Source organism: Athene cunicularia, assembly GCF_003259725.1.
Source record: "Athene cunicularia isolate RWA chromosome Z unlocalized genomic scaffold, athCun1 chrZ_part3, whole genome shotgun sequence".
Classification (NCBI taxonomy): domain Eukaryota; kingdom Metazoa; phylum Chordata; class Aves; order Strigiformes; family Strigidae; genus Athene; species Athene cunicularia.
The window spans coordinates 6267058-6278652 of record NW_020799144.1 but is presented as its reverse complement, the minus strand read 5'-3'; the positions used below and the strand labels follow the sequence as shown (position 1 = coordinate 6278652).

Here is an 11595-nt window from a genome sequence, read left to right as displayed (position 1 = left end):
CATCCTGCTTTCAGTCTGTTAGGTCATCCTCCTGAGTTAGAAATTAAGATATAGTAAGACCCCTTTGGCCTTGTGGATGTATTAGCTCAGACTTTATTCACAGGTATCTCTCTCCCACCAGTGGCAGGAAAAATACAAAAAAGCAAAAACTCATCTGAGGAAAGATACATAATACTGGCCCACCAGCTAATAGGGCAGAAGGTGTTACATGTTGATTTGGTTTTGCTGGGTAATCCCCCGCCAGCAGCCTCCATCACTTCAAAACCAGCTGGCTGGGCATTCCAGCCTGCAAACTGCTCTTACAGGAAAGAAGGAGACAGTGTAGTGTTGCTATTTAGTGGTACGATAAACCTTGTGGGTGTAATTGGTTTTGTGCTGTGAAAGGGAAAAATGAGATGTATATTGTGTTAGAAAGCAAGTTCATTGAAAGAGGAGGGTGAAGCAGTGCAATCATAATGGATACAAATCGAAATGACAATTTGTGCTCCTGCTTCCATTCCATCTCCATCGCCTGGAGCATAGAAAGAAGAATTAAGAAGAAAGTCCAGGGTATTTCCACAGAGCCAACACTTAGTGACACTGTCATCTTGGTATAGAGATCTAAAAATCTTGGGAGAGAAGTGAAAGACACTGCATGATGTTGTTAAACAGAAGAGAGTCTGGTACAGCTGCTCTTGTCTTTGGCTGCTTTGGGATTTCTCTGACAAACTGCTCTTACCATTATATTATGGAGTTGCTTTGACTAAAGTGGCGGTGAACCTACTATTGCTGGCTAGCTGTCTGACTGTGAAATCAGGCAGCGCTCTGAGTCACTGTGTAATTTAGGACGCAATTTAGAAAAGGTCATTCCTGACCAAGCATTTCCTGTAAAGAGAGACCCTTTGTTACCAATGGCGTAATCTGTTGATGAGCACGGTTTTGTAAGCATTGCCGGTGTTGACTTTCTTTAAAGAAAAAGCATATGTATGGTTGACCCTGTTTATACTTTTTAGGGTTTTATTTTTGGCAATAAATTACCTTTAAGGACTAATCTTTTTTGAAGAGTTTAGCCAGTTCCAGTTGAATAGATTAACAAACAGTCTTAACAGAAATAGAGATGTGAAATAGAGGAAGTATGGCAAGAGTCACAGCAGTTCCACTATAATGTGAAATGGACTGGCCAAAGCTAACTCAGAGGAGCTGGAAAGGAATGATTATGAGTGACATAGCACCATTTACTCCTCCTTATTCTGCTCTCTTACCCTCCAGTCCTAGGTATTAAGTACAAAAAGATACATGTAGATTCAATTATTCTGTTATAAATTTCTATAGCTTAAGTGGCTGAGTAGTTGTCCGTGTTCCCATGTAGCCAGCATACTTCTAGTTCTGAATATGTGCTGTGTGATAGTAGAAGGAGAATCAGTCCTTCTTCAGCTTCTATGGGAACTAAATGCAGTGGTAACATTAGGTTTTTCAGAGATGCCTAATAGCGGCGGAAAGCTAAATCCTTCTGAATTATGGAAGACTTATTTGAGATCCACAGAAAATATCCTGAATGAATTTCTGAGTGAAATTCTGTCTCAGACGTCTGTGAGAATACTGCTACTTGGATGGGACCAGAATCTCAGCAACAGAGATATACATAGCTGATCTTGTCATGTGAGATCTCAACATAGAGTCCAGTGAAATTTTTAAAAACTAAAATTTTTGTTTTCCCATATTTTTCTTAATTTGAAAGATTCCTTTATCTATTTTTGAAATTCATATTAGTACATGATATTGTACAGTTACCTTATTTGTAAACTTAGCAAAATAAACTTTTCTGTGGGTTAGAACCCAGAGATGTTCTTCAATATTAACCATTTCCTTTATCCAAATGCTACCTAGATATTGTGAAACTCCCTGCTCTATTATAGTGCTGCATGATGTATTATACAGTTAATATTTTTCTTTTAATGAGTTAGCATTTCTTACATTTTTATTAGAATGGTGCATATCACAGGGCTTTTTATCAAATGTGTGAAAGCATGTGTTTTATTATATGTTAATCTGTAGCAGTACTTCAGTTTTAACTCTTGTGCTTTATTTTAGTGTTGGTTTTACAATTAAAAGCTTTAAAATGAGTGTCTGCTGAGTTTGAAGTCTTCTAAATAGAAATGAATGATGAGTGACCATTAGCAAGCTTGTTGGATTGACAGCCTTCACCATTAACATGCTCTTGGGTAGTATTCAACTTCTGACTTCAAGAGTCTTACAGTCTGGAGATTATCTACAGGATACCAGCCTGAAGAACACCAGTGTCATCTGTCAGCATACCTCTCCATTTTGTTCTTATCTCTTGATGCTATACTCAAAACGAGCATGTCCAGAATGAGAACTACATTATTTTCTAAGGACTGTTGAATCTGTGGTATCTCTCCTGAGACTTCAGGCAGTAGTCCTTATTAATGTCAGTTTGTCTGAAGGCTGTGATATGACTGTTCTTACTCCAGAAGATAAAAGAGTAATGAATGTTACAGATGCAAATGAAAGTGTCCTCAGTCAACTGAACTAAGATTTATCATCTCAGGCATCTTGAAAGATGTAGTCAATGACTACAGCCATATTTAATTGTCAACTACCAAAGCAGTAGGCAGGTTTCAGGAACATGAGCTCTATTTGGTTACACAGATTTTTGGTAGAAGTTAGATACAGTTCAACAATCATGAGATTGTATGACCCAGCAAATTCAGCAAAGTGGTTGCAGCATAAAGCTTGTGAGATGTGCTTTGCATTTACCTCCTGGGGATGGCATAGCAGCAGAGATCAGATCATTTTTTTCTGTATTGTTATGGCCACATAGGCATATGTATGTATAATATATCTATATATGTAATATATAGAGACAATTACATATTCTTATATATGTAAATCATGTCTGGCTATAAGTGTACAGGGAGAAGTTAGTGCAAATCAATGCCCAGTATAAGGACACGAAATTGTTGACATTTTTTGCCTCGGGTTTGAACTCTGCACGCATCTCAGTTTTTGAACCCACTGAAGGACCAGAGTGGTGCTCCACACAGAACTTCACATACAAGGGCAGGTGGTCTTTATAGCACTTGCAAAACAAAACGCTGTCCCATTTCACCACTCTAAATATATATCCTTGGGTGGGACAGAACCTGTGGCTGATGTTACTCCAAATTCAAATCTCCAGAGTCCTGTTACAGCTCCTGGTATCTCTCACTGCCCAGGAAACGTAGCAATGAAGCTTGTGGCTAACACTGTAGCTGTTGACTACAGTCCTGATAACCTTGCCAATGCAGGAAAGCATTTACCAGCTGGTAAAGCTGAAGTATGATAGCCAGCATAGTGCTCATCTGTGAGATGCTTTAAATCCACAGAGATTCACATTCCAGATGTGGAGTTAATCAGCTAATCTAGCAAGTATTCTTTTCTAGAATGGCACTCTGATAAATACATGATATATTCCCCCTTTCCTAGGAGATTATATCCCTACCAGAAAATGGGAAAGTAATTGTAATAGTAGGGCTGAAGATCTGATGGTGATAAGTACTTGACAGAGCACTTCAGTTCTTACTCAGTGGCCATTCATTGTCTACGGTCATGTAAAATAAAGAGGAGGATGCTAATACTGTACTGATGTGGTGATTTTATGGAAACATTGTGTATCTTGATTATTGTTTGTGGCAGCTCGATCTACATACAGGTGAGGACGCAGACAGGTACATTAAATAAATCACACAATGCAAAAACTGACTTATGAAAGTCTTTAATTAGATCGATAAACCTTCACTATATTGATTCAGTTTGAATGTTGAGGAATAGATTGAATAACCACAATATCTAAAAAAATCCCAACAAGTAAAAAACAATGGTTAATGTATTTCCAGGTGTAAAACTTAGATTTTATTCAAACCATTGGCACTGCAAAAAGACTGTTTTGCCACCGAAAAGTTAGTCTATCCCCTCGATTAGGTAGCAAACATCTTTTATTTAGCTTGTTATCGATATGTGCAGAGGGTCTCCGGTTCTTTTTGTGTAAACAGAAAAGTTATCTGCTTTTCCTACAGCTGATTAGTCAAACCAGAAAAATTAATATATTTAAAGAAAACTGGAATGAGATCGGGTGTTCTTTTGAAAGCAGTGCAAGGGCATAGCATGAGTGTTGAGGCTGACTGTGCAGTCAGAGGATGCAGCCTCTCTTGAAGATCTGTGTCTGAGTTTCTCCAGCATGTAGAATATCTCTCTCTGCCACCCCATGCAGACCCCCAAAAACCTATTAACAGCCCTTCCATTTGAATTTACCTCAATAGTAAGAGTCTTTGGTTTTTTAAAAGTGTCTTTCTGATGCTGTCCTTTCAGACCAGCAAAAAGACAAGACTATGCAAGATTATTCTGATTATTCACCAGCTGGCTACCATCTGCCTTTCAGCTAATGAGTACTCTCTCCTCCTAATTCCTGTCTGAATTTTCCCCTACTTCACACCAGTCAGTGTAAAACATTGAATTGTACTTTATTACATTATACATTGGAATTCAAATTCCAAATTGCCTTTGCAACCCATCCTCCAAAGAAAATAAGGAAAAATTCCCTCTCCTAATTTAAAATTTGCTAAAATGCATGTTCTGATATAGAGATATGAAACAACCAGTTTTAAATGTAAGAGTGGGGTTTGTGGAATTTGTTTAACTGGGAACCCTAATGACTGAAACCTTCCACCTTCCACGCTACCCCATATTCTGTATTTGTACCTCACCTTTCCACTGCACTACGTCTTAAGCTCATATGCATCCTTTTTGGAACTAATTTCTAGTGTCGGATCTAACAGTTTCCATACAGCACTAAGTTTGACCTTCAAGCTCCACATGAAATTTTTACCGCTACACCTTTGTGAATTTCATCTTGGATTTCAATGTCAACTGAATAGGTACTTCCTAGCCAGTGAATGCCAAATACGAAGTTACTGTAGTAGCATTCTTATGTTCATGAGTGCATGTGAGTATCGCTGTAATGATTATCACTACATTTCATAGAAAATACAGTGGTGTGCAAATAAGTTTTTTGATGTGATCTGAAAATGAATCAGCATTCCTGGCATCAGATTCCTACTACATACCAGGTTTTTTCTGTAGCTTTTTCATTCTGCCTCCAGGCAGAAAAACCCTCTCTGTCCCTACCTGAGGAGCCTGTTGAGGGTAAGCTACCAAAGAGAAGCTACACATATGGGAGAATGCACTAAACATATTACCTGTGTGACCAGAATATAGCATAGTTCATCTAACAAAGTAATGAAATACTGTCTGTGAAGCCTTTTTGGTCTCTTGCTTTCATGAATCATACCTATTTTTCTGTTCTTGCCTCACTAGAACAAAGTACAGAGCCAGATTTTCAAAGTATTTAATACTTTTCCACTCCCTAAGTAATGAAACTGTAGGATGGAGAAAAACTAGTCCTGAATATGTCAGAATTGACCAAGGGTTCAAGGCTTTTACCAACTGTTTAGGGAAATTCTGAATGCAAAACACTGGAAAATTTCTATTTGCAGTTGGTAAAGGAGCCAGGATTTCACAGGGGTTATAATGAAACAGTGCTGGAACATTTAAATTCTTTGTATCCTGTTGGAAGAACTGTGTGTCCTTAAAGAGCCACAACAGAGTTCTTAGAAAAATTCTCTTTTCCTAAAGGACAGAAAGACTTTTAAATTGCAACGGTAGGCTTGAGGCAGAAAATTTGGACAAGGTGTCAGAAAGACAGAGGGATTCTCTGAGAAGATCTCAAATTTTATATATTACTATGCTCGTGCATTTGGTGACCTGCTCTTGCAAACAAATATGTAATTTATATACACCTATGCATGGTGCAGCATTTGTAAGTGAAAACATTACACATAAACACTTCTGCATGCATCTGACAATAGGATAGTCAGGGATAATCTGTGCAATTGTTCTGAACAGAAAATAAACTGTCATTTAAAAAACTGTGATAGCTGGGTCTCCTTGCCTGCTAAAGACATACAGGGTCTGGAATTCCTCTACTGGGAGGACTGATAAATTAAAGGTAATGTTTACTGATGAAAGTTTGCCGGAGAGCATTAAAAGTAAATTCTAGATCTGCTCTCTGTGATGTTTCTAAAGGCCAGACATAAAATAGCACATAGCAGCAGAAGTAACAAACCTGCTGACAGTCATCCCAGTAGGGATTGCATGGTCAGACAGGCTGCAGAGTAGAAATGGGCTCAGCGTGAGCTGCTTTGCAGCTGGTGCTCCATGCTGTGTGTTAAGAATGTGCCAAGAAAACTCCTCTATTCTACATATTAGGAAACTCCTCTGCAAGTTTTAATATAATTGATATAAGAAACTTACACAGAAACCTTTCAAGACTCAGAAAATGTCCAATGTCAGAACTGTATCCTCTAGCAATAAGGTCTTACTGGCAATGTGTTGAGATTCAAGTTTCTGAGTGCAGATTGTGCTCTGCATCTAAATAGATCAGTTCTTAAATGCTCATGAAAATCAGGCTGGAAGTGCCTTTGAGGCCTGACAGTCACCCATCTCTCTAACCCATCTCTCCAGCACCTTTAGTGTGAAGGGTATTACATAGAGATGCAAAATCCCAGGCCTGTGCTGCAAGAACTGACAATTTAGTTGGATGTCTCAACATAACATTTTACATAGGATGGATGATGTAGGGTCAGATTCTACCACCGCAGTCAAGAGCAGGAGCTTACCCTTCAAACAGTCTGGTAGGTACCAGGAAAAATGCTGAGAGGAAGTCATAGTGGCTGTTACTCTGCTAATTACAACATAATAAAGAGTTACTGAAGCCAGGACTATGGATCGGATGAGGAGGAACTGACTGTGGAAGAGCACTACATTTTTGCAGAACAAAGATCAAGAGTACCATACCTGTCCCAAGGGACACACACCGTGAGCACAGTCACCTCCAAGTGATTCGGTTCCAGGCAGAAAAGCCCAGCTATTGTTTAGTGCTCGAGGAGGAAAAACTGCACAGATTAAAACTCCTAGTTTTCCGTTAAAGATGTTACAAGGATCATCTTGTATAATTGTAAAAATACTGTTTATGACAACAGAAATTTAAACAAAACAACACAAAATTGCCCTGTTTCTTAACAAAACAAAATTGTTTCTTAAAAGAAGCTAAACTCCACTGTAGCACTGTGACATGCTATTCTAAAAACAGATTTTTATATACATCAGGAACATCCTCTGAATGTCCAAATCACTGGTTTTCTTCAAATACTAATATATGTCCTGCTGTCCATACTGAGGACCAAGCAATATCTAGCAACTGACTTCAATGAGACCAGGCATTAACCCCACAAACAGAGCTCCATTACAACTGCACGCATTGTTTGGAGGATAGCATTGAGAAGACAATTGGGATGTTGATCCAGAGGTGTTTTAAAGGTAGCAAGGACAGAAAGAAGCTCTCATCTCTGGGTCATGGCTTGGAATCACACCCTAAGCTATAGTATTCTGAAGCCAAATTCAGACCCAGAACTAGAAGGTGCATCTGAAAAGCAACATGATTATTCCTGCTTATTCCAAGATCAGCACTGGTCCTACAAGTTCTAGTAACCATCAGAAGAGACCACAGGAGCGGATTAAAACAAAGCCCAAATAATTCCCTGGCCAGGACACAGTATCTGCATAAAAACCTTGAAGCTGCTACATGCCATCTTTGATCAAATAAGCAGTAGATTTCTACTGGCAAAACTACAGTGTATAAAGATGTTCACTTTATTTAAAAAAATAAAAAAACCCTTTCATTTTTAGATGGACAAATTCCTATTTTTAAAATGGTCACATTAATCCATTTCCATTTCATTCTCAGCTTAACTAGCAGAAAAGACAAGAAAAAATCTTAGAGAAAGATTTCAGAGACAGTACTAATATATTTTTTAACTTCAAATTCCCACATGTTGAATAAAAAACTTTAGTGGATTATGGTGGATTGGACTAGAAATATTGCTTAAACTTGCATTTTTTAATGAAATTTTACCTCAGCTAAATGAACAGAGGAAGGATGTTGCCTGTAAGTATCATGTTTTTAAACATACACTTTTTATATCTCCATGTTGTAGGGAATTTTTACTCCCGTTAAACTCTGTTTTAATACAAACATTCTCTTGCTTTTACACTAAGGATGGAATAAAGCACATGACTTAGATCTGCATGGCTGTATCTCAAGTTATGTATTTACCATTCCATTTCTCACTAGAGTTTGCTGTCTTGACTTGTAAAACCCCATATAACCTTTGACAGAGTACATCTAATCCTAGACAAAATGGAAAAACTCGACCTCTTCCTATATACATTTGCAGAACTGTACAAATCTAGGTTCCCGGCGGACTGACACCTTGCTCTGTTATGTGAGGCAGGCGATCGCTCACAACCCTGGCAAAGACAGTATGCAGCTACCTGGGAGCCCGTTTTCTCATGGTCAGTCTGATCTTCAGGGATGCTGAGCACCCACAGGCACACACTGAGAGCATCACCTGCTTCCCTTGGGAACACAAGGCAGTGACAGATCCTATTCCTCATCATGTTCATCAATAGTATTTCAGCTGTTAGCTTCAGAAGTCATGAAATAGGACTTCCCAGAGCCATCAAAAAGCTGCTTCTGTACATTGCAGAATAAGGTCCTGCAGTGACTAAGCCTTCAGGAGACAATCTGCCTGACAACGACAGAGTGCTTTTATGTGGAAGTGGGAGTTGAATATGTCAGGGAGAGATCTGTTTTTGTGGAATTCCTTTGCTCAGTGGATAGAACTTGGGCTGTACAGAGTATAAATGTTATTTATTCCCACAGTACTGTTGCTGCATGCCAGAGCAGCAAAGCTGCCTGTAACCACTTATTGAGAGGCTTTACCTGACTCAGAGTAGCCAGTATTTTTTAAATCTATCCTAATAGCATCCTGATGCCCCACCAAAGCCTGGCCAAAGCATTAACATCTTGTTTGGTCTAAAAGAAACAAAACTATTTTATGTAAAAATTTGTATTTCCTCCTCCTGGAAACCTCTTCAGAGACTGGTTGTCTATAAAGATTTGACGGAACTTTCCAAACAAACAAACTAGTGGATGCATAAAATTTCCATTCACTTTCCAAACAGTTCCATGGGTAGCAAAGAATGATTTGTTTCAACGGAAAATTCCTTGCCGCTTTCAACACAACATCTCAGGTTGCTACAAAAGAAAGGCTGGTTTTCTTCTTTCCTACCCAGGTAATTCAAGATACTTGTTTGGTACAACTTGACAAAAACATCTAAGTAAGAACAGTTATTAAGACTTCCATCACAGACAAACTTCTTGGAGTTGTGAGAGTTTAGTTACAGGAACTGCGACTTTGTCAGCTGCTAGCAAATTATTCTATGCTTTAGTAACCTTTTCCCTAAGAGCTTAACTCTTAGAATAGCTGCTTAGCATGCACATCTTATTATACCACATCTCTATTACCTACATAGTAAAGGCCACATAAGCTTTTTATACACAGCATGGAACATGCAGTCTACTGTTGGATGGAATAGCTAGGATTTGCGTTTCTATATGTAAGCTGCAACTCAGATTTTGAATGGTTAATCCTCATTACTCACTTCATATTTCTTATGCTATGTATCCATAAACTGTGACCAAAACCATGTCAGTCAGGTCGTCTGTTCCCTCACCCAGCAAAGCATGGCTTTGAGAGGACTGTAACCATTCATCACTCATAAAGAAACATCTGGGATTTTAGAAAAGGCACATGAAAATTACATTTTCAGAAAAGTCAGATTCACCTCTGAACACAACCCACAGAAGTCTATTCCTTAAGTGACTTGAGAGGTACTGCAATATATTTTAAGACCCTGAGTCCACTGACATGTGCTCCTAGTCTCTGCAAGAACTGTGCCATGATCATGTAATCTCCTTGTCAAGTAAGTTTATAAAATCTGTCAGAAACATTTCAGTGAACTCAATACCAGTGGGGAATTAAGCTAAAACCTGTACCTTGCATGCTATTGGTGATGGATTAACTTTTGAAAACTCCCTTGAGCCTATCTTGCTCCTAGGAGACTTTCAGAAGAGTCCACAGGGTCAGCACATCGATTCCTTAAAGCAGAGGAAAATAACATCCTGCCAGGAAGAAGGAAAATCTACACTCCCTAACATCAGCCAGCTATTAGTGCATGCTGACTTCTCTCAATCCCTCCCTAAGTGAAGTGACACTATTGTAAAGACCCATTCACCCATAGAGCACCACATTCTTTCCTACTGAAAGCTGAGAGTTTTGATTCAGCTCTTGATCTCACCTGAGAGCCACTGCTGCCCTCATGTCAGTGTGTCTATGGGCACGGGTGCAATAGGCAGCAAGAAAACAACAGGGAGGGAAAAAGAGAAAACGCAATTAAAATGTCATTTCATTTTTCCAAAACGAAGAATTGAATTCTTTAACCTTTAAACATGCTTGTTTACTTACAGAAGGTATTTCAGGCACAAAAGGTTTGAGTATCAGTCACATACCAGATTAAATTGTAATAGTATCAGGATTGTCCCATGCAGTGCAGACATCTATATTATCCCCTATCAAAAAGTTGAAGTTGTAGGTTTTGTATACATAGATATATATAAAGTATGCATCTTTCACACTATGGTCTCCTGGTCTGAGTTGACTCCGGTAGGGTTTATGTAACAACAGTATCTGTCATAAGGGCTGTTCTCCTTGTAAGAGCAGACAATGATACTATCTTTAGGAGCAACAAAAATGTTGTCTTCAATGTCAGGGCAAGCAGCACTGTCCCTGGTGGGAGAAGAGTTCTTCTTCTCCAAGGCACTGTATGTGGAGCCATCTCTTACGAACACATTCTCCGGCATCTCTGGGTAACAGGTCTCCAGGTATCTCAGCATCTCCTCTTGCTCCACCTTTCTAATGAGGCTCTTGCACTCTCCCATGGTGGTGGTGGTGCAGATGGACACAGAGTCCTCGCCCTGCAGCACTCTCCTGTCCTGGAATGCTTTCTTGGCCAGCTCGTCGCAACTGCCTCTGCCAGTCTCCAGGTCCGAGGGGGTCCTCAGCAGCTCCATGACATCCCTGTCTGTGACTTGCTTGCAGCACGGACACTTGTTCTTGGGCCATTTGGTGCAGCCGTCCGTCTTTCTGGTGAGGGCGATGGCAGCGATGCCGGGCAGGCAGATGGCCGGCCCGATGGCCAGCAATGGGATGTCTCCCAGGGTCTCTCCCTTGATGCCGGACACGGTGAACATGAAGCCGAACACCAGGAAGACGCTGACCAGAGCCACCACCAGCCCTGTCCGGGGGTTGATGTCGTCGGGTCTCATGGTCCGCCCCATGCTGCTGCCGTGCAGAAACCTCTTTCGTTGCCCGAAGCAGCCACTCGGGGCAGGGGGTGGGTGCTCCCCGGCAAGTGGCTGAAGTTTCACGGACAGTGAGGCGCCGAGATCCCCGACGGCCAACACCGCTCGGCTTCCCCTCGGCGGAGCCAGAGCCGCGGCCGGAGCGCGGGACAAGCGTGGAGACGGGCAGGAGACGGGGACCGGGACGGAGCGGCGGTCGGGAGCCGTCCTGCCTTCGCCCTCGCCGGCGCCACTCT

At 40.5% G+C, this 11595-nt stretch overlaps 1 protein-coding gene across 1 annotated transcript; it reads right to left on the bottom strand.

The window, feature by feature from the left end:
• Nucleotides 1-7892: 7892 nt before the first annotated feature.
• On the bottom strand, nucleotides 7893-11577 carry TMEM215 (transmembrane protein 215). Its single transcript, XM_026866557.1, has one exon. It carries the CDS (start codon nucleotides 11333-11335, stop codon nucleotides 10628-10630), a length of 708 nt encoding a protein of 235 aa, XP_026722358.1. The 5' UTR covers nucleotides 11336-11577; the 3' UTR covers nucleotides 7893-10627.
• Nucleotides 11578-11595: the final 18 nt, after the last annotated feature.